The sequence below is a fragment of the Phascolarctos cinereus genome, unplaced genomic scaffold, assembly GCF_003287225.1.
Source record: "Phascolarctos cinereus isolate Bilbo 61053 unplaced genomic scaffold, phaCin_HiC Scaffold_2;HRSCAF=192, whole genome shotgun sequence".
NCBI classification, from domain to species: domain Eukaryota; kingdom Metazoa; phylum Chordata; class Mammalia; order Diprotodontia; family Phascolarctidae; genus Phascolarctos; species Phascolarctos cinereus.
The window spans coordinates 131,790,361-131,816,378 of NW_027555625.1; the positions used below are offsets into that span (position 1 = coordinate 131,790,361).

At 36.7% G+C, this 26,018-nt stretch overlaps 1 protein-coding gene across 4 annotated transcripts in view; it reads left to right on the plus strand.

Moving 5' to 3' along the window:
* Nucleotides 1–26,018, plus strand: part of ADAM18 (ADAM metallopeptidase domain 18) — a 138,627-nt gene that overhangs the window by 21,531 nt on the left and 91,078 nt on the right. For 3 of the 4 annotated variants that reach the window (XM_020985217.2, XM_020985219.2, XM_020985218.2), the window contains exons 3-9: nucleotides 7,472–7,527; nucleotides 8,905–8,980; nucleotides 10,654–10,730; nucleotides 16,978–17,155; nucleotides 19,329–19,397; nucleotides 22,731–22,802; nucleotides 23,025–23,191. In XM_020985217.2, the coding sequence (XP_020840876.1) occupies nucleotides 7,472–7,527; nucleotides 8,905–8,980; nucleotides 10,654–10,730; nucleotides 16,978–17,155; nucleotides 19,329–19,397; nucleotides 22,731–22,802; nucleotides 23,025–23,191 (695 nt within the window). Of the gene's footprint in view, nucleotides 1–5,925; nucleotides 5,993–7,471; nucleotides 7,528–8,904; nucleotides 8,981–10,653; nucleotides 10,731–16,977; nucleotides 17,156–19,328; nucleotides 19,398–22,730; nucleotides 22,803–23,024; nucleotides 23,192–26,018 lie in introns of all 4 variants that reach the window. The other variant, XM_020985220.2, reaches the window with a different exon arrangement.

Below are 26,018 nucleotides of genomic sequence, written 5' to 3' on the forward strand. Positions count from 1 at the left end.
TACGTTTTTAAGCCTGTCTTGAGTCTTGTATTTGAAGATCAACTTTTCTGTTGAGCTCTGGTCTTTTCATCAGGAAGATTTGAAAGTCTCCTATTTCACTGGATGTCCATCTCCTCCCTTGCAAGATTATGCTCGTTTTTGCTGTAACCCAAGCTCCTTTGACTTATGGAATATTGTAGTCTATGCCCTTTGATCTTTTAATGTAGAAGCTGCAAGCTCCTGTATAATCTTGACTGTGGTTCCACAATATTTAAATTGTTTCTTCCTGGCTGCTTACAGTATTTTCTCTTTGACCTGACAATTTTGGAATTTGGCTACGATATTCCTTGGTGTTTTTAATTTGGGATCTCTTTCAGGAGGTGATCAGTGGATTATTTCAATGATTATTTTACCCTGTGGTTCTGGGACCTCGGGGCAGTTTTGCTTGATGATTTCTTGAAAGATGCTGTCCAGGCTCTTTTTTTTATCATGGCCTTCAGGTAGACCAGTGATTTTTAAATTATCTCTCCTGGATCTATTTGACACATCAGTTGTTTTTTTGGTGAGGTATTTTACATTTTCTTCTATTTTTTCCTTCTTTTGATTTTGTTTGACTGATTCCTGATGTCTCATAGAGTTATTAGCTTCCATTTGCCCTATTCTAATTTTTAATGAATTTTTTTCAATTAGATTTTATACCTCCTTTTCCATTTGGCCCATTTTACTTTTTAAGGAGTTCCCTTCATTGAGTTTTTGTGCCTCTTTTTCCATTTGGCCAATTCTACTTTTTTAACTATTCTTTTTTTTTCCCAGTGATGCAGTTGGGGTTAAGTGACTTGCCCAGAGTCCCACAGCTAGTGAGTGTTATGTGTCTGAGGCAGATTTGAACTCAGGTCTTCCTCACTCTAGGGCCAGTGCTCTATCCACTGCACCACCTAGCTGCCACCTGCCAATTCCACTTTTTAAGGAGGTGCTTTCTTCGGTGTAATTTTTTTCCATTTGTCCAGTTGTATTTTTTAAGCAGTTGTTTTCTGCAGTCAATTTTTGTCCTTCCTTTTCCAAGGTATTGACTTTCTCTTGCATATCTCTCATTTCTTTTCCCAATTTTTCTTCTACCTCTCTGATTTGACTTTTACAGTCCTTCTTGAGTTCTTCCAGGAAGGCTTTTTGAACTTGAAACCAGTTTGTATTCTACTTTGAAGTTTGAGATGTGGGTATATTGACAATGTTGTTGACTTCTGAACTTGTGCCTTGATCTTCCCTGTCCCCATAGTATGAATCTCTGATCATTGTCTGTTTCTGCTTTTCGCTCATGGTGTTTGTCCATTTCCTGGCTTTTAAAGTTGAACTGTCCTACTGGGATACAGAGGGTACCTGACCCCAGCTTCTTGTGCTGGAGTCCTGGGACCTGGTCACTGGCTTTGTGTTCTGGGGCCTTAGGTGCTGGCAGCTGGAGGTGTTAGATGTCTGACAACTTACCTGGTGCTGAGCTGGGGTCAGCAATACTGAAGCTCTAGGGGTTGGGGGGAAGGAGTCTGGCCCCTGGAGGACACCTGCTTACCCGGGCTGCTTTGAAGCACTGGAAGGCTTGGCCTCTGGAGGATACCTGCTTGCCTGGAGCTGTGCGGTGGAGTTGTGCCTTCTGGAGTTGTGCTGAAAATTTGGGTGGTTTGGTGACTGGAGGACACCTACCTGCCAGTGCACATGGTGGTTTTCTGAACTGAAGTCAACTGGCACCTTTGCCTGTGCCAAAGCACTTGGGGGAAGGTGGGGGGGAGTCATGGTATTGGCACTTTCCTGCTCCACCACCCTGGGGCTCAGGATCTCCCCCTGGTTTACTGAGGTGGGGCTTGCTATGACACTTCCTGTCCTGTCCTGTTCCCCCTCCAACAAAGTGAGAAGGACCTTTCCTGTTAGTCTCCCAAGCTTCCAGGGCTACAGGACTGCTGCATCCTGTCTTTCTGCTGGCTCAACTGTTCCTGGGGTTTTCCTGGGGCAATATTTTCAGGGATTTCATGAGGAAGAGTGAAAACAACTTATTTCTTACTTCACCATCTTGGCTCCCAGAAGTCCCCCTCTGAGTTAATTTAAAGTTATAATTAATGGGAAAAACTGTTATCTACCATACTTTGAATTCCTGGGAAAATACCAAGATACCTGGCATTATCTTTAAGTCCTGAAGCTAGTGCTGAGATACATTGTGCATGAACTGTCCTTGCACCATTAAAGAAAACTGTCATCTCCCTAACAAACCTTTCTAAGTGCCAACTCAGGTCTACTAACGAGGTCTGCAATATGTAGATGGATCCCATAAATCGATCAGGATTCCTTATTGGCAAAGGAAAGTGATTATTAGGTCCTTGTGGGTGCTAGCTAGCCCACTTTACTTGATGTAACCAGTAGTATTGTTCCTAACCCCATAATACTGTCCATGTCCACCCTGTAAGCAATTGTTTTGTTTTTGTTTTTAATTTTACTTCAGCTAATGCATAAGAGATTTGGCTCCAGGCCCTTACTTTTACTCTTTGTGCAGCTCTCTGTTTCTAATGTGTTTCTTGTAAACGACGTATTGTTGCATTCTGGTTTTTAATCCAGTATGCTGTCCTCATCCATTTTGTGGGTAAGTTCATCCCATTCACATTCATAGTTATAATTATTAACTATGTATTGCTCTCCATCCTGTTTTTTCCCCTGTTTTCCTTTCTCTCTTCCTCCCTATTTCTCCCTGTCCTTCATCTCCCCTCTGTCCCTCTGCAAAAGACGTTTGCTTCAGTCTTCCTCCTCTTTTCTTTCTTCCCTTTTCCTTCTACTTTTCTATAAAGTAAGATAGACTTTTATACCTAAATGAATGCATATGCTATTCCCTCTTTGAACCAGTTCTGATTAGAGTAAGGTTCAAGTGTTGCCTACTCCACTCCCATCTTCCCTTACATTATAAAAATTCTTCATTTTGCACCTCTGTTATGTGAGATAATTTCCCCCATTTTTGCCCTTCTTCCAAGGCATTCTTCTTTCTCACTTCTTAAATTTATATTTTTGAAATCTTCTCATAATAGTCATTTCACACCCATGCCTTCTGTCTATGTACACTATTTCTAATTGCCCTAATAATGTTAAAATTCTTCGCAGTTAACAATTATCATCTTCCCATATAGAAATATAAAGTTTAATTTTGTTAGATCCCTTATGATTTCTCTTTCATGTTTTGCTTCTCTTGTCTTGTATATGAAAGTCAAGTTTTCTATTCAGCTTTGGTCTTTTATCAGGAATGCTTGAAAGACCTCTATTTATTAAATATTCATTTTTTCCCCTAAAGGATTATACTCAGTTTTGCTGGTTAGGTTATTCTTGGTTGCAATCCTAGCTCATTTGCCTTCCAGAATATCATTCCAAGTCATTTGCAGCTTTAATGTTGAAGCTGCTAAATCCTGACTATGGTACCATGTTATTTGAATTGGTTTTTTTCCTGGCTGCTTACAATGTTTTCTCCTTGACCTGGGAGCTCTGGAATTTGGCTAAAATAACTATTTCTTGGAGTTTTCTTTTTGGGATCTCTTTCAGGATGTGATTGATGGATTCTTTCAATTTCTATTTTACCTTCTGGTTTTAGGATATTAGGGCAGTTTTCCTTGACAGTTTCTTGAAATATAATGTCAAGGCTCTTTCTTTGATTGTGGCTTTTAGGAGGTCCAGTTGTTTAGCCATTCCCCAATTGATGGGCATCCCATAATTTCCAGTTCTTTGCCACCACAAAGAGAGCTGCTATATATATTTTAGAACATAGAGGTTCATTTCCTTTTTCCCTGATCATCTTGGGAAACAGACCTAATAGTAGTATCGCTGGGTCAAAGGATATAGGCAGTTTAATACCTCTTCGAGTATAATTCCAAACCTTCTCCAAAATGGTTCGATCAGCTCACAGATCCACCAACAGTTAATTAAGGTCCCAGTTTTTCCACATCCCCTTCATCATTTGTCACTTTCCCCTTCTATCATTTTAGCCAATCTGATAGGTGTAAAATGATATCTCAAGGTTGTTTTAATTTGCATTTCTTTAATTAATAATGATTTAGAGCATTTTTTCATGTGATTATAAATTGTTTTGATTTCTTCATCAGAAAACTGTTTGTTCATATCCTTTGACCATTTATCAATTGGGGAGTCACATTCTTATAAATCTGACAAAGTTCTTTATATATTTGAGATATGAGACCTTTATCTGAAGAACTGTCTATAAAATTTTTTCCTCAATTTTCTGCTTTCCTTCTGATCTTGGCTACGTTGGTTTTATTTGTACAAAACCCTTTAAATTTAATGTGATCAAAATTACTCATTTTACATCTCATACCGTTTTCTATCTCATTTGTTCATAAATTGTTCATTTGTCCATAAGTCTGATAGGTAATATGTTCCATGGTCTTTAGATTTTCTTGTAATATCTGGGGTTTTCCAAGTAATCACATCATCAGCAAATAGAGGGATAGTTTTATTCCCTCTTTACCTGTCTTTATACTTTTATTTTTTTTCTCTTGTCTCATCGTTTCTAGCATTTCTAGAAGTATATCAAATAATAGTGAGAAGAGTGGACATTGTTGCTTTATCTCCTATATTTATTGGAAAAGATTCTAGTGTATCCTCACTGCATGTCATACTGCTTCCTCTGTATTTATACTTTATAGGATTTTTATCATAAAAATGTTATACTTTGTCGAAGACTTTTCTGCATCTATTAAACATCATATGGTTTTTCATGTTTTGGTTTTTAATATGATTTATTATGTTGATTGTTTTCCTAATGTTGAACCATCTTTGTTTCCCTGGTATATATCCCACTTGATCATGATGAATGATTTCTTGGATAAATGCTGTAGTCTGTTTGATATGATTTTGTTTAAAATTTTTGAGTCAGTGTTCATTAATAATTTTTGTCTTTCCATGCTTTAGGTATTAGAACTATATTTGTTCCATAAAAAGATTCTGTTGGGTTCTTTCTTAGTTTTTGAGAGTACTTTGTGAAGTATAGATACTAAATGTTCTTTTTAAAAGTTGATAGAATTCTGTGAATCCATGAGGACCAGGTGTTTTTTTCCCCTTTCATATTTCCTTTATAGCTAGGTCTATTTCCTTTTATTTAGATCAGGTTTTTAAAGATCTCTTATCTGGTCTTCTAGTAGTTTGACTATTTTATATTTTTAAGGTATTACTTAAAATTCTTTTGTGTTCCCAATTTTGATATCATATAACTGTGTGATGTTCTGATAATTATTTATATTAACTCTTTTGATTTAACTGTAGTTTCACTTTGCTCATTTGCTATTTTATTGATTTTTCTGCTTTCTTTTCAATCAGATTAGCTAACAGTTTATTGATTTTATTAATCTTTTCCAAGAACCAGCTTTTAGTTTTATTTCTTATTTGTATTTTTTTTTTGTTTCTTTCCACTTTATCTATTTCTCTTCTAATTTTTGGTATTTTCTTTTTTGTACTTATTTTTGGTTTGTTTATTTGTTCATTTTTTGTTTAAGTGCATATTCAGTTTGTTAATCATCTCTTTTCTTACTTTGTTAGTGTATGATTGTAAGGATATGATTTTCCTCCTGAGGACTATTTTAGATTCATCCTAGAAATTTTAATATATTGTTTCACCATTATGTTTTTCTTTTACATAGTTATTATTTCTATGATTCATTCTCTGAACCGCTCATTATTTATGATTTCATTGTTAAATTTCCATTTGGATTTTTATCTTTTGTTTATGATTCCCTAAATCATGGCCTTCTATCGCTCAACATCTATCTCTATGTCATCTTGAAGCTCAGGTAATGTGTTCTTTATGAATTTGGTTGCTAGAGCATTTAGAATGTTTGTTATTGACATTGGTATGTTGTCTATGGTTCCTTTCAGCATAATAAAGTTTCCTTCTTTATCCCTTTTTATTTTTTGTAGTGAATCCAAAAAAGCAGGTGTTGCTATCTTTCTATCAAAGTAAAAACAAACATTCAAAAAAAAAAGGGTAAGGAACATTCTCGAAAGTAAGGCCTTCTTCTATTCCTTTTCTTTTTTATCTTTATCTGTTGTTCACTCTTTTCTTTCTGTAGTGACTCTTGCCAATGTAGATTCAATTTTTTTTTATTCTTCTCATTATTTTTGCTGTACAGGATATAAATTCTTCGCTCATAATTCTTATTTCTCTTTTAAACCACTCAGAACATGTTATGGTTCCTTGTTATTCTCAAATTTCACAGGGTCTACAGTCTCATCAAGTGTTGAATCATTTTCCTTCATTTTGTAGTATTTATTTCTAGATGCCTGAACCTAGTTTACTAGATCCGAAGGCCATATATTCTTCTGTTGTTACTGTTTTTCCTGTTGATTTATTTATGTTCAAGGTCTTTTTGATTTCTTCTTCCTGAAATCTTTGGTACTTTCAGTCTTTTTCCCTCCTTATTTTCTCTATCACTTACTTCCTGATTCCTTCCCTCTGATGGTGGTTTCCTTGGGGGCTGGTTCTCAAAGAGTCTCTGCCTCTTTCTACACTGGGCAAGTCAGGGTTCAGCAGCATAGGTTTCTGCCCCAAATGGCTTTTGGGGGGTCAGAACCAGCCCTAGCTGGATGTGTGATCTTTCCTCAGGTGGGGTGGAATGCTGAACAGGTTCCCACATGCATGATGTCCTGCTCTGGTGACCTGTGCCACTTGTGTTGTTCAGTTCCCTGGCCTGGCACTGCCTTTCAGGGCTTTCTAGCAACAGCCCTTTTGGTTTCAGTCCATGATAAGATTTTGCTCCTGAAGAATTTTGACCAAGCTGGTTGTCAAGGCCTAAGCAAAGTTCTGGAGCCTGGAGCCAGAGTCTCGGGGCACTGAAAAGAGTAAAGGAGTGACTGGGATGTAATTATGTGTTTTGATATAAGCCTGTGTCACATCCTTGTGTCTGCTAGTATAGTATTGCTACCAGTAGCATGAGGGGTGGGAAAGGGGTGTACTGAATGAACTCAGAGTCAGTAAGTATCTGGGTTTTTTTTTTTTAACTTTTGGATTCTGGAAGTCCTCAACCATGGAAACAATTGAAGTTTCTTTACCTTTGGTGTATAATTTCTCTTTTGGAGATTTTTTGAGAAGTCATGGGGATAAGAGAAAATGTCTAGTTTATCATCTTGTTACTCATGTGATCTGGACTTTTTGGGTATGGTGTGAAGGGGGTGCTTATTTAAGTTTTGGGTTGGACTAGATGGGCTCTGAAGTCCTTGTGAACTCTGAGAATGTGTGGTTTAATAAAATGATTGTGATAAACGACTAGCATTGATAGCAGCTATCTTTTTAAATCATCACAAATTTATATTTTGTAAGGATAATAAGTATATATAATGAAATTAATATAAAATATTTATGGGTATAAATTCAAACTTTTAGTAAATTTAGTAGGAAAAATAATGAGTTGTACTTTATAAATTTCTGATTTGCTATTATCCACTTTCCTGTATACTCTTGTGACAGGTGGCATATATTATTACAGTAGAAGGAAAACCATATACTTTACAGCTCCAAAAACAGTAAGTACTGATTTTTGTTTCCCATTTTTTAAATTCTCATTGCCCTCACTTTCTTGAATTTTAATTATTAATTGATCATGAAATATCAATGTTTGGGCCTTTTTTCCATCCACATTTGGTTGTATTCAAGTCATTAATACTAGAATTGGCAAAGTTACCTTTCACATGCACCTTAAACTTAAAATCCAAGTTTTAGGAGATTGAATTAATGATGGATCAAAGTTTTGTAAATCAGCATTTGATGAGTACACTTAGGGCCTGTGTGATCATTGTAAGATATCCCTAACAATAAATAAAATGTGAAATAATAGAGGCAGTGTGGTATAATGGTAGAAATACCTACCTCCGAATCAGATTGATTTGGGTTCAGTACAGTTTTACTGACTCTGTGATTCAGGGAATGTCACCTTCTTAGTACCCCAGGCTCTGAGATCTATAAAGTAGAAGTTACAGAATGATTGCTGATCTGCTGTCATAGAGGTAGTTTCCTCACTGGGGAGCTCTTCAATACTGACAAAATTAAAATACACGATATATGATACTGAGAGCTAGAAAAAGTGTTTTACTTTTACTGTAGTCTAGCATGATAAATGTGAATAGCACAATCTGAAAAGAAAGCTCTGTCCTATGGAGGGGGCTATCTTCTTTTGTCCTGATCTGTATCTTGCCACTGGACCCATATGGCTCCAGAGGAGAAAGTGAGGCTGGTGACCTTGCAACATCCCTCCCTCACTTAAATCCAATTCACTTGCGAATCATGGCATCGACTTCCTGATGTTGTGGTCCTGTTTGAGAATGAAGGACAAACAACAACAACAACAGCCACCACCACCTGGGAATCTAGAAGCCTCCACTCTACTCCTGCCTAGCTCTGTGAATTTGTACTGATCTTCAGCTGTACTGCATAGCTATAAACATCATGTGCTTACTTTTGCCTCTTCAAGCACCTAACTTGAGAGGCAGAATGGTGTTGGAGGGCTAGTCTCTGAGTTAGGAAGACCTGGATTCAAATCTTGTTTCTGACATATCATAGCTATGACTTCTGACAAGTGAATTAATGCCCTAGACAATTCTCTGAGGCTACAAGTTATGGATAGGGCCTGTAAAAAACTTCCACATCCAGAATTCCCTATAGGATGAAATCATAGATGTAGACCAAAAACAAAAAAAGAACACTTAACTAAAGCACTAGGGATGTATTTAGGATGGCAGTAGAGAAAATCAAGACCAGTTTATTTTGTGCCACTTTGAGCTTCTGAGGAGAGGGGGTGGAGGTGGGAAGGAAAACATGAAGTTCAAATTTCATTTTTATTGTTTTAAACAGTGTTATTCATGCTGTTTATTTTATAACTTAAATTTCTTTTTTATGTTTTATAGAATGTTTTTACCCCAGGACTTCATGGTTTATACATATAACAAACAGGGCATCTTTCATTCTTCTTCAAAAGTTATGGTAAGAATTAATTTCTAGTCTTATAGGTTTATCATACTATTTGAAAAATTGAAAGTGGATGTATTAATCTATGATCTTGTATATTTAAAGCTCAGGTTAACACTTTAGTTAACCTCTGATAATCTTCCAGTGTCTCCTAAAGTCTTACCTAGGGCTTTCTTTTGGCATGGAGATACCTCTGGGTTCTCGAAAGCTGTGCCAACAACGCACATGCTCTAAAGGTTCTGACGAGGTGGATATGTTTCAGGAATGAGTTCAAAGACCATTCTAGTTAGGTTTAAAATAGTTTATCATCAGAAGCTTGACTACTAGATGATGAATTTTTGGGGTCCCAGCAACTCAGGAAGAGTCACTGCTTAAGAACAGAAGTGTTGTGATCTGCTTTGCTAGACAGAATGCATAGTGACAATTATGAATTTTTAAGGATAAATCCCCTAAAATGACTATTGAATGGAGCAAAACTTAGAAACACCTAGAAGTTCTCAGTTTCTTAAGAACATCTGATGTTGGTATGTACATAGTAAAGAAGTGAAGAGAATTAGCAAAAGATATTTGTTTCTGTACTACCGAGTCAGTGCTCCAAAAGGTCTGTGATAGAATTAGTGTGGAGGCTTTCCTCCACTGATCTAGATCTCAATCTATCCACACCTTTCTTTTTTATTTTTCTTTCTTATTTTTTTCCTATTATATGTAAAAAATTTTTAAACACTCATTTTTTAAAAGTTTTGAGTTCCGAATTTTCTTCCTCCTTCTCTTTCTTCCACCTTCCTTGAGGAGGCAAACAGTTGGATATAGATTATATATGTGAAGTCATATAAAATGTATTTCCATATTAGCCATATTACAAAAGAAAACACAGACTAAAAACATATAGTGAAAAAAAACATGCTTTGATTTGCATTCAGACTCCATCATTTCTTTTTCTGGAGGCAGAGAGCATTTTTCATCATAAGTCCTTCAGAATTGTCTTGGGTCATTATATTGCTCAGAATAGCTATGTTATTTGCAGTTGATCATTGTACAATATTTCTGTTACTGTGTACAATGTTCTTCTGGTTTTGCTGTCTTCACTTTGCATCAGTATATAAGTCTTCCCAGGTTTTTCTGAAGGCATCCTGCTTTTCATTTCTTCTAGCACAATAGTATTCTTTCACAATCATATAACATAACTTGTTCAGCCATTCTGTAATTAATAGACATCCCCTCCATTTCCAATTCTTTGCCACCAAATAGCTGCTATAAATATTTTTGTACATATAGGTCTTTTTCCTTTTTCTTTGATATCTTTGGGTATCCACACCTTTCTAAGTGACATCCATGAGTTGCTCTGGCCAGAATTCTTCATCATCTGGTGGCCGGTTTTATGGTAATGAGCCTTTTCATACTTAAGCTGGTTCTTGGAAGACAGGCATTACTTGGCCAATACACTATGCTTTTTTTTTTTTTTGCAGTTTGATTACAATCTCTGAGGGCATGGGGTCACCTCCATGACAGTGTGAGGCATCAGTATAGAATTCTAATGGAAGACAAGTGATCCATTTATGGCCCAATTGGATGACTGTCAACTCTTTGAAACTTTTGCAACATTTGTTTTAACTGAAAAAGGAATGATATACTTCACAAATTGTCTTTGAATAGAAACAAACTTCTTATTTGTGTGTACTGTTTTTCAGATGCAGTGCAATTACCGTGGATATGTTGCAGGTTTTCCACATTCACTTGTGACACTCAACACCTGTTCTGGACTCAGGTCATGACATATTCCTTAGGTGGCTGTACTTGAAAACCTTAGAACACTTTTGTAATAATTGTTAGTGGCTAGTAACCACAGGGAAGCTAGAAGAAAATAGAAGGGAAAAAAAGAACGAATGAAACTGTCTCCTCCTATGCTCTCTTATTTCTGTTTTCTTTTTTGCTTTCTCTTATTCTTTTGTTTTCTTTATGTATGTCTATTTCTATTCATACTTTCCATCACACTGGGTGGGGGGAGAGGGAATAATAATAATATTTGTGATCTTTTCCATTCTTTTGGAATTATCATGTCTTTGAATTATCTTAGAACTCATTCCCCCGAGTTCCTTTAAAATTTTAACACTGTTTGCAAAAATTTCTTCAGTGAGTTATTTGGTAAAGTTAGCTATTCTCAATTTCCTTTTTTTTAAAATGCCATTTCACCTTCATATCACTTACTTTTTTTTTTGTTAGGATGTACATGTACTGGTTTAGCTTTTACCAGTGATCAGAATAAATCACTATAGGGGGCAGGTAGGTGGTGCAGTGGATAGAGCTGGAGTCAGGAGGACCTGAGTTCAAATCTGACCTCAGACACCTAACACTTACTAGCTGTGTGACCTTGGGCAAGTCACTTAATCCCATTGCCTAGCCAAAAAACAAAACAAAACAAAAAATAAACAGAATAAATCACTATAGAAATGCTGGCAGATCTGTTCTCTTTCAAATCTATTTTCTTTTCTCTTTTTAGCTTCATCTGTAAATATTCTTGGGATGACTTCTTTTATTTAGATCTCCTATGCTTTCTCCTGAATTTTTATCTTATTCATTAGCCTGTGGTTTGATACTATTTGGAATCTGCCATATGCCATCTCTGTAATATTTTGTAAATGAGCTTATATTCTAAACTATTTTTCCTCTCTGCCTTTATAAGTCTTCCCACTTGAAGATCAAGTATTTGTTGGCTAAGGAGGTTTCTGGGGTTTTCAGGCCTTCATGTTGTGAAATATTTTGTATTGGTTAAACTTAGAAAAGTTTAGTTTTGTTATTTGGGTCTAAAAAAGGTGAAAGTCTGAGGCATAATACTTCTGAGTATATTGATTTAATAGTAAGGTCAACCGTTGCCAATAAACCAAGGCCAGTAACCCCTCAGAGATTAATGACAATTTGATGGGTTTATAGAGTTCATTTTTATAACAGAAAAAGAGGAACTATATTCATATTAATACATATTCATGACACTAATGATTATACAATCATTATTGTGTAAACAAGAAAATAGGTAGACAGGAATAGGTACCCATGATTTGAGTCTTCCTTCTAGATCTGCTTCTCAAGTTCCAAAAGCATGCAGGAAGACTTAATACAAACTCAACAAAAATAGAGCTATAGGAAGAATATGAAATTAAGAACACATAATTCACCTGAAACTTCAAAGAATTTCAATTGTTAACATCATGATGGTCTGAATTGAAAAATGAATCTTTGTCTCTCTTAAAATTATCAGATACTTCAAATAGGAAAACAGTTTCATTCTCCACAATTACCAATGCAATTTTACATGTAAAATTCCTAATCCAGTTTTGAAAATTGAGCGTCACATCTCCCACAAATGCCCCCCTTCTAAGGATATTATTATATTAACATAATGAAAGGATATTATAATAATGGTCTCCTATAAACTAAATATCCTATCAATTGTAAGGCCTCATGCTCTCTATTATTTGTAATTCAAATGACAATTTAAAATGATTCCTCACAGGGGCAGCTAGGTGGCACAGTGGATAGAGCACTGGCCCTGAAGTCAGGAGGACCTGAGTTCAAATCCAGCCTCAGACCAAACACTTGACATGTACTAGCTGTGTGACCTTGGGCAAGTCACTTAACCCTGATTGCCTTACTAAAAAAAACCCAAAAACCAAAAACCAAAAAACAGGAAATGATTCCTCACTGTTGTGCTATACCAGAATATATTATTTAGTCAGAAGTCACCACTAGAATTTATCTCTTAGGTTTATTACAATGAAAAAATGAGGCATCATCGTACACTTGTCCTTACCAATGTAATTTGGTATGTGAGGAGAAAGGGAGGGACATAGCAGTATTACTACTGTTCATTAGTCCTGTTTGATTTTGGGTATGAGTCAGAGGCAGCCAATTGTATGACAGGATTTTACAGCCAGGCTCAAAATTAATCAGGTAGGAAAATGTCTTGTATGGGAAATTGAGTCAAGAGGGCCCTCACCTTACTCTTCCTAAGGTTGTAGCTCTGCTTCTCCCTTCCCCCCTCAATTCTCCGGGGACAGATATCTAGTGATGGGATTTGATAGATGCCACTTCCATTGAGCTGCTGACATTTTTCTTGAATGATGGCCTAGTGGCCTTATGAGAGGTCAGGCACACCTGAAATCAAAACTTAGAAATCAAATTAAAGTCCTACAAGATTTTGCCTTAACTAGCAAAACTTCATTAATCATATGTTATGATAGGATATAATTATTGTATTCCTGTGACAATAATCATTAACAGTGTTGTTTCAAATTCATACAATATTCATTAACAGATAAGGTTTTCATATATTCAGTATAGTTGTTGGAGATAAAATTCACACAGGCACATACGTTTTAAAGTATATCTAAATAAATACATGATAGGTTTTAATATTTAGATATGTAACTCCCCCCTTGGTCTTCTCTGTAGATAAGATGAAGGAAGGCGAAGTACATCTGGCCATTTTAGGTGGGCTTCAGAGTACAGCTTGCCAATAGGAATTAAAAGTTTTAGAAAAAGCTTTAATCCACCAAGTAAGTTGAAGGGAGACTTTATAGTGACCAGACTTAGGGCTTACATAGATTCACAGATTCTTTGAGTTGAATGGAATTTCAGAAATGAACAGGAATCTCCTCTACAACCTTTGCTTCAAGATTTCTAGCAAGGAGAAACCTACTGCCTTCTGAAGCATTTCATTCTACTTTTGGATAACTTTATTTGTTAGAAAGGTTGTTGTTTTTTTTTTACATTAAACCTTAAATGTACCTCTATGAAACTTCTGTCCATTGTTTCTAGTTATGTGCTCTGTGGCCAAGCAGAAGTAATCTAATTCCTCTTCTGTGTGATAGCTTTTGACATACTTGAGGGCAGTTCTCATGTCCACTGTAAATCTTTTCTCCAAGTTAGATATCCCCAGTTTCTTCAGCTAATCCTCATGTGACTCTTCACTATTCTATATGAACTTTGCATGAATTTTAGGTTATTAATGTTCTTTCTAAAGTTTAGCAGAACTAAAAGTGTTTCAGATGTGGTCTGACCAGGGCAGAGTAGGGCAGTACTGTTACTTTCCTAGTTCTGGAACTGTGGTTCTCATAATACACCCTAAGGTTGCATTTGTTTTCTGAGCTGTCGTATCACATTACTTGTTCATATTGAGTTCATAGTCCACTAAAATTGCCAGGTCCATTTCGTGTAAACTTGCTTCTAGAGATATCTCCTGTGTCTTCTACTTACGAAGTTGATTTTTCAAACCTAAGTAAAAGAATTTATAGTCATTCTTATTAAATTTAATTGTAACACTTTGGCTCCATGTTGCTTCCCTTTTCCACTGTGCATTGTCACTGGGCAATTAATTTTCCTGCTAAAAGACTTTAAATTAGCTCAGAATATAATATCTAAACTGATGATTTGCTGTTGCTCAAAGCCCACAAATACCCTGCAGCCTTGTAGTCCCCAACACCACCACGAACTCTTACTCATATTTAGCATTTTCCTTTGGCTCCTATGTTCATCCAGTCTAGGAGATGAAATGAAATATTAGATTAAATATTAAAATGTGAAATTTATTATTTATATCTGTCTCAGAACTCTCACCTCTTGGTTTTCCATTCTTTCAGGTCGTTTCCCAAGGCACTCATAGATTCATATAGTTAGTATATGTTGTGATCATGTAGTTTTTAGTAACATGGAATAAAATGCAGAATGAATATATAAACTCTCTTTGCTGGGCTAACAAGTTCTCAAATCTCTTTATATGGAGGAGAAAGCTCCCAGGCACAAACTCTAGAGGCTCATGAAAAGTAAGGGTGAGAGGGGTGTTCAGTCTTCCTTCTAGCTCATTGATTAAAGGTAAAACAGGGAAAATTTCATTTCCTCAGCTTTTCAGCATCCAATTGAATGGAAGTCATGGTAGCTGCTGGAGCTCAGTTGAGACTATCAGATGCTGATCTTTTCTATAACTCTTGCTGTCTGGATTGCTCCCACATCTTTGTTATACTTTTCATGATACCAATACTTCTTTCAGTCTCTTTGATATTGTCATCTCACATAAAGAAAAGGAGAAAAGGGGGAAAGAGAGGGAAAAAGAGGGGAGGGGGAGGGGAGAGGAGAGGAGAGGAGAACAGAGGATAGGTACTTTTTGATTCTTTTACCTGTCATGAAAAGAGTGGATCATTGTGTTCTCAGTTAGGAAGAGGATGGCCTTTTCTGTGCCAGGGTCTCAGAATTACTTTGCCATTCCCTTTCTTTGGGAATCATTTCCTTGAGTCAGAGGAAAATAATAATTTAAAGAGATAAAAGGGTAAGCCGAATTATGGGCTACACATTTTGCTAGATACAGCCACCAAAATATTCTAACTTTTAAGACCTTTTTGATTCTGGACTCAACCAGTGTGTTAGATGTCTCTTCTAGTTTGTGTTATCTGCCAGTTGGATAAACATGCCATCTATGCCTTCATCTAAGTATTTGGTGACAATGTTAAACAACAAAAATCATGACCATATCCCTTGGTAACTTTACCCCAGGCTACCTTCTAAGTTGATATTGACATATTAAGTTTTTGGGGCAGGTTATTCAACTACTTCTCCATCTTTTCCATAGGAATAGTGTGAGAAACTTTATCAAATGCTTTGCTGAAATCTAGTTAAATTATATTTAAAACATTCCCTTGACCTGCCAGTTTAGTAACACTGTCACAAAAAGAAATAGTAAAGATTAGTCTGGCAAGTCTTTTCATGGTGTTCACTAATAGTTGTTTATTGCTATGATAATACTTTTTTTTTTTTTTTTGGCGAGGCAGTGGGGGTTAAGTGACTTGCTCAGAGTCACACAGCTAGTAAGTGTCAAGTGTCTGAGGCTGTATTTTAACACAGATCCTCCTGATTTTTGGGTTGGTGCTCTATCCATTGTGCCACCTAGCTGCCTCTGCCATGATAATACTTAAAGCTTTTCTAACTTAGTAGGAGGAAAAACATTTATCAAGTACCTACTGTGTATTAGGTGTGGTGCTAAGCACTTTACAATTTTTATCTCATTTGATCCTTTCAGTAGCCCTAGGAGGTAGGTGCAATTATCATCCCTATTTTAGTTGAGGAAATTGAGGCAGCAGAGGTTAAGTGACTTGCCCAGGGTCACAAACTAATAAGTGTCAGATTTAAATTCAGGTCTTCCTGACCCCAGGCCCAGCACTCTTCTCTGTCATGCCACCTAGATGCTACAGTTTGTGATCAGTTAGCATAACTTTTGAGAACTCAGGATAACCTTCATGCCATAGCAAAACATTGGAAAAAGATTTCATGGAGGCATATTTGGATTATCTTTAAATTAATGTTTGTAGATAATCTAAAAGCTTAATGATTTTAGCACCCTCTTTTGCCTTTTCTGCTATTCTTCCATTACTGTGGAAACAAAAAAAAAAGGCCTTTTACAGGAGTAAGGGCTGTCTCTTTTATGGGGCAAGTCAGCCAAAGAGTTCATCAGTACCTGGTCCTCATGACAGTGCTGGGTCCCTTCTGCTTTAATTGGTCCTTGGATAACCATCTATCACTGGGAAACCAAAGTGCTGTACATATTTCCAGTTTAGCAAAACATGCCAGAGCTTGTGTTCTGCTTTTATGACCTGTGAGAACCGGGTCATTTCCATACATTGATATAAGGCATCTATGTAGTGCTTTTGTTAAGGTACACTCATATTACTCAGAAAATTTCCACACTGGGAAAGAAAGGATCTCTTCCCAATGAACCATACCTCTAGCTACTATTCATTACTGCAACAGAAGTACAAGCAGGAGACTCCTCTTGGGGAATGTTTTCCATAGCTAAAATAGGTATAGTGTCTGAGAATGGAAACAACAGCAGGGAAAGTATTAGAACTTGTGATATTAAAAATAAAACTCTGGACTTTAAAACATTTAAATTTGGCTATAGTTTCTTAGTAGGCATCTAAGATTATAGTCTTGGTAGGATAATTTTCTGTTTTTGTTATTTGAATGTTCAGGGGATTACTCCAGTTTGAAAATATTAGCTATGGAATTGAACCCTTGGAGTCTACGGCAGGATTTGAACACCTTATTTACCAAATAAAGAATGAAAATGTCAGTGTTCCTCTCTTGGAAGAAAATGATACAGATATCTGGTATAGATATTTACCTTATAAATCTCATATAAGTTCAGAAGTAAGTATTAACAACTTTAATCTTCACTATGAAAATTATTTTAGTGTTATACTTTAAAATGCTAATTTAGAATTTTAATTTTTAAAAATTATCAGAGAAGCTGCTGATTAGTTATCTTAAAATCTTTGTATATTTGCTATGCCTTTAAATGAAGGCTCTTTGCTACTTCTGAAGAATTTGGAGCATTAATTTATATTACCTTCCATACCTATTGGTTGAGGCTAAATCTCATTGTTCTTAAGACAGCAGAAATCCTGTATTTTATAGTGTGCCATTTAAAAAGGTTTGAGAGACTTAATTTCTGGGTAATTTAATCATTTTATTAATAATGCCAACATGTTTATTAATAAAAGTATGGTCATTTGGCCATCTCTCTCTTAGACCAAAGACTGTCATGGTGGCAGGCTCAAGGCTTATGTGCCCATTGGGAGAGGGGTGTTCCCAAGGTAGCAATCAACTCTGATTGGTTAACAATTAATGAGAGAATGAATATTATAATGATACCATGTCACTCTTGGATAGAGACTATCCCTAAACCTAGATCACCCTCAGCCTTGGGCCATCTAGAGAAAGAGTCTATATCCCTCACACAAGGCTGAGCTAATTGGGTGGAATAGCAGTACTCAGAATGAGGAGAATGTTAATCCTATCTTCCATCAGTCCTGTTCTTCAGAAATTAGACAAGGAATTAGGACAGGGGAAAAAAAAAAGCTTGTGTCGCCCCAGTGTTAGTAATTGTCTATTAATGTCAGAGACAAATAATCATTTCTCTCAAAGGAAGGAAGAGAAATTTTAAAAAAATCTTTATAGTGATATTTGGGTAATTGAGTCAAAACAAATATGAAATTTGCCCCTGATTATTCAGATTTATGTAAGTATCTTAGTGTCCATAACAAAGGAGATGATAAACCTGCTTTGCTCTATCTCAGTCAGAACACATCTTCAATACTATGCTTGCTTCTGGGTACCATGTTTTATCAAGAATATGGACAAGGTCTTTCCAGAGAAGAGTTAGTAATATGGTGAGGGGGTTGGAGTCCCTACTAGATGAAGTTCAATTGAAGGAACCAGGTATATTTTGCCAGGAGAAGAGAAGACTTAGGGGAGACATGATAGATATCATAAAGTATATAAAGTATGCATGTGGAAGAGGTATTTAGGCTTGTTTTCTTTAGTCATGGAGGCCAAACTAGAGCAGTGGGTGGACATGGCAGAGATATCACTTCTTACTCTATGTGAGGGAAAAGCTTAACAATTAGTTATATCTATAAATGGAATCAGCTGGCTTGGTAGATAGCAAGTTCACCATCAGTAGCTCTCTTCAAGTTGATAATGGATCTCCATTTGCAGAGGTATTAGTTTAGGTGTGAGCCCAGACTAGGTGAACTGATAGGCCCCTTTGAACTCTTATGATTCTATCATTCTGTATTTCAGGTAAAATTTTTTTTTGGGGGGGGCCTGGATTGCATAAATTGTTTACAATATCGACCCTATGTCCTTGTTAGTCAAGGAGAGAAAGATCATATCTAATATTGGTATCTGGTTTATAAAGGATGATATGTTTTTTAGAGCTTGGTAGCATTAGGCCCTTGTAATGCTTTCTTCTTCTTGTAGGTCAAATAGCTTTCCTTTCAACCATGGCAAAAGGATACCAAGGCAACCCTGTTAATTTATCTGAAATGTGTCTGCTGCTCATCATAATGGAGATGTTGTCTAAAGATTTCTTGGTTTAAAAAAATGATTCAGTATGTCATTTAAGATAATCTAATATAGTATCTTAAATCTTCACATATTCTTGAGATGCCTGTAAATTTGCTATGAAGGCAATGGCACAGCCTCAGGGGAAAAAGCTGTGTGGAAGATTAATATAATATTATGGTGAGAATGCTATGGTACAGAGAAAAGCAAAGCTCCATGTTTTATGTTTCTAGTAAAATCTGAAGTGAGCTGGATTTCTCTGTGGTTTCAGCAGTCACAATGAGAATTCTTAGTACCCAAGGCAAGATTTTTTCAGTAGTAGTTTCTGATTTCTACCTGGATATGAGATAGGATCTCTGTCATATATTTAGTGGGGATCCCATCTTTTTGTCTTTGGGGTTACACTGCTAGTAGCAGCTTCAGTAGAAGGTAGACATTTTAAAGTTCCTCAGTATTCATATTTTATGTATTTCAGGAAAAAACAGTTGTTCCACACGCATTGTCTCACTATCTGGAAATGCATGTTATTGTGGATAAAGCTTTGGTAGGTAAACTTATATTTGCTTTTTACACGATTTCAAAGGTATATAAAAATTTCCTCCTCATTGTAGCATAGATGAATCTTGATTTTTGCAGCAGATATATTTCCTGAAAGTTGCATATGCATAAAATTTTTGTTAGTCAAATTATATTCTAAACCAGAGATCCCAAACATTTTGTGAAGAAGAGCTAGTTTTGATTTTCTAGATCTCTGAGATTAGTGAAAAGGGTTTACCTGAAGACAAAAAAGCCCCTGAGTGCTTAGGGGAAGGGATAATTCAGTCAATCATTTATTAAATGCCTATTGTATACTTGGTACAGTTCTAAGAACAAATGATACAAAGAAAAGCAAAAAGCAGCCCCTGCTATCAAGGAGCTCAATTTTAAAGGGGAGGCAACATTCAGACAATTATATACAAACAAGATATACAAGATAAATTGGAGATAATCAACAGAAAAGACACTAGCATTAAGGGGATCATGAAAGCCTTCTTGTAGAAGGTAAAAATTTAGCCAGGACCTGAAGGAAGCTAGGAAGGACAGGAGGTAGAGGTGAGAAGGGAGAATATTCCATGCGTGGGGAATAGCTAGTGAAAATGCACAAAGTCTAGAGAGGGAGTGTATTTTGCAAGGAACAGTAAGGAGGCCAATGTCACTGGATTGCAGAGTACATGGAGGGGATAGTAAGGTGTAAGAAGAATGGAAAGGTATGAAACATAGGATTTTATATTTGATCCTGGAGGCATTAGGGAGGTATGGAGTTTATTGAATAGTGGAGTGACATGGTTAAAGCTGAGCTTTTAGGAAGAACCCTTTGACAGCTGAGTAGAGGATGGTTTGGAGTAGGGAGAGACTTGAGTCAGAAAGATCAACCAGAAGGCTATAAAATAGTCTGGATGTGAAGTGATCACGGTCTACACCAGGGTAATGGCAGTGTCAGAGGAGATAAGAGGGGTGTATATGCATGCATGCATAGTACATGTATAGGTATATGTAGGTATGTGTGTACGTGTATATACACACACACACAGTATTGTGAAGCTAGAAACAGCAGGACTTGACCACTGATTGGATATGGTAGGGTAAGAGAATGTGAGGAGTTGAGGATGACACCTAGGTTGTGAGCCTGTGTGCCTGGGAAGAAAGTAATGTCCTGGACAATAATAAGGACATTATGAAGAAGGGAAGGTTTTCAGGAAAAGATATTGAATTTTGCATTTGGGTATATTGAGTTTAAGATGTCGCCAGGTCATTCATTTTGAAATATCTAAAAAATAGTTGGAGATGGAAGGCTAGAGGTCAAGAGCAGGGTTAGGGATGGATAAATAAATCTGAGAATCATCAGAGAGATGACAGTTGAATCTGTTGGAGCTGATGAGATCCTCAAGTGAAATAGCATAGAGGAAAAAGAGGGCCCAGTACATAACCCTATGAGGTATATATGGTTAGTGAATATAACTTGGATGAATATCTACCAGCAGTTAGGAGGAAAATCATGAAAACATAAGGAGAAGAGTAACAAAGAGAAGAGTGAGACCAATAGTGTTGAATATAGACAGATCAAGAAGGTTTAGTTAAGGGGTAGTGGTGTCTCATGTTCTCCCATTTCTTCTGGGAAAAGACAGCATAAAGGAGATCTCTTGGTAGATCCTCATCTTCTAATTGGGGACTCCTATTCCAAATGCTGTGAAGTAATAAAACTTGATTTTACTTGTAATTTTGTATTTTATTGGGTTTCCCAAAACAAGACATAACTATGGTCATAGGTTAATAAACTCTATTGAAAAATATAATGCTTTATGTCACTGGAGCTTGCCTTTGTTTTGACTAAAACCCCTGAGGTGCTTGTAGACCTGTTACCTCCTACAACACATCTTCCCACTGCCTAGCCTCAATTTTCAAGCCACTCCGAAATTCTAGGATTCTGCATGCTTTTAGCAGTTTTAAAACAAAATTGGCTATCTAATTTGTGCTTGGGCACAGGAAGTGGTAAATTTGAGTCACTCTGGGGAAAAGAATGGTTGAAGTATTGAATGTATTACTAGCTTTCCAGACCTAATTTCTCATTATCTCCCTTTAATTCATAGGAAGACAATGGGCCACTTTTCCTATATCCTCGTTTGTTTCTCTCTGTGTGTATTTTTGACATTTCTCTCTCTGGTTTTCTTCCTCTTCTCATTTGCTGTTTAGTCATTTTCAGTTGTGTCTGACTCTTTGTTGACCCCATTTGGGGTTTTCTTGGCAAAGATACTAGAGAGGTTTGCCATTTCTTTCTCTATATCATTTCACAGATAAGGAAACTGAGGCAAACAGGGTTAAGTGACTTGCTCAGGCTCACACAGGTAGGGAAGTATCTGAGGCTAGATTTGACTTCAGGAAGATGAGTCTTCCTAACTTAAGGCCCAGCACTATTCATCGTGCCACCTAGCTGACCCATTCTTTTCATACTCCTTTACTAAATCAACCATGTCATGTTCCATATTTTGTGATATAAAGTCCAAGTCTCTTTCTAGGGCCCTTTTCTCTTTTCTCTCTACATTTTATATGGTGAGCTTATCAGTTTCTGTGGCTTCTAGGTGGCACAGTGGATAGAGTGCTGGGCCTGAAGTCAAAAAGAGTCATTTTCCTGAGTCTGGCCTCAGACACTTCCTAGCTGTATGACCCTGAGCAAGTCACTTCACCCTGTTTGCCTCAGTTTCCTCATCTGTAAAATGAACTGGAGAGGGAAATGGCACACCACTCCAGTATCTTTGCCAAGAAAACCCCAACTCCAAAATGGGGTCATGAAGGCAGACATAACTGAAAAATGACTGAACAACAACAACAAAGTCAGTTCCTGTTGGTTCAGTTATCATCTCTGTGAAGATGACTCCCAGATCTATATATCCATCCCTGGTTGATCTTTTTATTTTCTAAATATGTTCTTGTTTCCCAAATTAGAATAAGCAACTTGAGAGTAGGGCTTATTATTTTTTCCATGTATTTATATCCTAGAGTTATCTAGGTGGCATATGAAATAGAAAGACCTGAGTTAAAATTTAGCCTTAGATACTTAGCTTTATGACCCTAGGCAAGTCACTTAACCTTGTCTGCTTCGGTTTCCCCAATTGTAAAATGGAGATATAATGTCACCTACCTCCCAGGGTTTTAGTGAGGTCTAATGAGATAATATTTGTAAAAAGCACTTAGCAGAGTGCCTAACACACAATAGGCGCTATGTAGGTGCTTATTTTCTTCTCTTGCCTATCCTATCAGTTAATCAGGTTAGGTTTTATATTTCAAAGAAAATGTGGCATTATATAATTATTTTCACTGCTGTCTGAAATCTGTTTTCCAGTATGATCATATGGGTTCTGAAATGGCAGTTGTAACACAGAAAATTATCCAGATTATTGGCCTTGTTAATACTGTAAGTTTTTGCTTTTCTGAATTTACGTAATTTATAAAAATCATTTGTTTGGATTAATGTGTTCACAACTAAAATCATAGACTGCTAAAAGTGGAAATGTTACTGAACAGTTTCATTCATCCATATCTCCCAAAATACTTAAGTGAGCCTCTTTAATATTATTGTTTATGGAATTTTGATGTGGCATTCAAGGTTATTTAAATATTTATCTTTTGTTTTTAGATGTTTACCCAGCTTAAAATGACAGTTGTATTGTCTTCCTTGGAATTTTGGTCAGATAAAAACAAAATTTCTACCACTGGGGATGCTAATGATTTATTACATAGATTTTTGGCATGGAAGCAAAAGTTTCTTGTTCTAAGGCCCCATGACATGGCATATTTGCTTGTGTAAGTACAGTATTTGTATTAATAAATTCTAAACAAAACTTTTGGAAATAATTCATTTTAAGAAGCATTTATTGAGTTCCTATTGTGTGCTTAGCACTGTGCTGAAGGGATTGCAAAAGTAGAATAAAACAAAGTAATTACCCATAAGGATTTGATACTATTATTGAGAGAGTAAAACATATACACAAAATAGTTAGAATGACAATATCTAAGTGGCAAGATGAGCCATAGGAATTAGATATATAAGGCTCTGACTATACATGTTATCACACAAGATGTACACCTGCTGGGGTTTATATGTTACTGTTTCACTAGATTTTGTGTCCTGTTGTCTTGTGTCTTCATGTCTGTGTAGTTGGACTTGGAGACAGAATATCTTGAGTTCAAATCCAGCTTTAGACCCTGGGCAAGTCATTTAACAAAAATTTTTTGCCTCAGTTTCCTCATCTGTAAAATGGGGATAATAATAACATTTACTTCTCAAGATTGCTGTGAGGATAAAATGAGGATAATATTTATAAACCAATTTACAAACCTTAAAGAGCTAAATAAATGCTATTATTATTAATCTTATATTTGCAGTTCCTAATAAAACCTATATAGCTCATATTGGGCTACGTGTCTTTATTCCAACTTTCAATTAGTTTGCCAAGTTGGGTCCACATAGGACAATTATATCTCCCTCTCAGGGTTACATGGATAGCCCTGACAGGTTAGAATGTCTGTAATGCTATCAGCTTGAGCTCCCATTCCACTATGTTCCCCTAAATATTTATTGCCAGCACTATTATCTAGCTAGTGCCTTTAGCACTGGCTTAATATTCCCAACAGGGTGTACTGGTGGTCAGAGAAGACTAGTCGCTCTGGTGTGAGGACTGCTGAACTCTTTTCAAGGCAGCTTTTCACTTTTGGTGTCCATTTGCCATCCAACTCTCATCTGTGGCTCCAAGAAGCTGTACCATACACAGTGACCACACTTTGGTGAACCATTTTGACAGACAGGCTAAACTAGATTAAGGGTAACTGAGTGGCTTCAAATGTATTGGTGAGTTAGGTGGAATGGGCAGATGAGAACAGTTTGTTCCGATGGCTATGCAGGTGGCTGAAGCAGGTGCTCTTAGAGCTTGGTTAGACATTGAAAATGCCAAGGTCATCCACTGCATTCTTAGCCATCACCAGTTGTCTTGATTTTTGTCTTGCCACTGGGCTTAAATGATTCTGGAAGTGAGAGTGAGGCCTGTGACTTTGTACAAATCTGCCTTACTTTTATCCAGTTTATGAGCGAGTCAGAAGACATATCTCATATCATTTTTATCATTTTTCTTACCTCAAAGTCCTGTGGCTACAGGCAAGTGATGAAGCATCAGATATAGATACACTGGGAGCTGTAGTCATTATGACTGTCCAGGGTCATCTCACTGGACTGAGGCAGCAGTGGGATGTAGCTGCCCCCTGGGTCTGAGCAGCCTTTTCATTTATTTTTCATTTTTTAAATTAATTTATTTTGATTTATTGACAATCACTTCCATAAGCTTTTAAGTTTTAAATTTTTCTTCCCCTCCCTCTCCACCTCCCTCTCCAAGATGGTATGCAATCTGATATAGACTATACATATATATTCCTATTAGACATATTGTAAGTAACAATTAAAACCAATAGGAGGAACCACCAGAAAGAGGAAACAAAACACAACAGAAGAAAAAAAAATAGCAAATAGTATGCTTCAATCTGCATTCAAACTCCGTAGTTCTTTCTTTGTATGTAGAAAGCATTTTCCATTATGAGGCCTTTGGAGATGTCTTAGATCCTTGTATTGGTGAGAAGAGTTAAGTCTATCAATATTAGTCATTGCTCAGCTTGGCTGTTACTGTGTACAGCGTTCTCCTGGTTCTGCTCACTTCACTCAGCATCAGACCATACAAGTCTTTCCAGGTTTTTCTGAAGTCTGTCTGCTCATCATTTCTTATAGCACAATAGTATTCCATTACATTCATATACCACAACTTGTTCAGCCATTCCCCAACTGATGGATATCCTCTCAATTTCCAATTATTTGCCACCATAAAAAGAGCTGCTATCAATGTTTTTGTACGTGTGGATTCTTTTCCCATTTGTATGATCTCTTTGGGATGCAGCCCTAGAAGTGCTATTGCTGGGTCAAAGGGTATGCACATTTTTATAGCCCTTTGGGCATGGTTCCACCTGGCTCTCCACAATGGTTGGATCATTTCACAACTCCACCAACAATGCATTAGTGCTCCAATTTTCCTACATCTTCTCCAACATCTATCATTTTCCTGTTTTGTCATGTTGGCCAATCTGATACGTATGATGTGGTACCTCAGAGTTGTTGTGATTTGCATTTCTGAGCAGCCTTTTTAAAGTACTGCACTATTCACCTCTTGTCATGAGGAATAGGCTAGAAAAGGTCCCCTAAAAATTGTCTGCTTTACCCAACCCTGGCCTGCTTATCATGGCAGGCAGGGATCCTACCTTATAGTTGAAACACAAAAGAATGCACAAAAACTTTTGCAAAGATCATTCCATTCACCATTGATACCTGAAATGTGCGCATGCTTATGGACAACACAAAATCCAGTAGACCCAAAAAATAAACAGCTCTTGTTGCAAGAGAACTTAAGCAGGAGTTCTAAATCTAAATAGCAGCCCTGGGTGAAATAAGCCTGGAAATGAAGGCCAGTCTACCAAAACTGAAGCTGGCATAGGTTCCTCAATCAAAACTAATATAGTCAACAAACTTGTATGCCTACCAAAAAGAGTGAACAACAGGCTCATGACTATGTGATTGCTACTTGCAGGCAAGTGC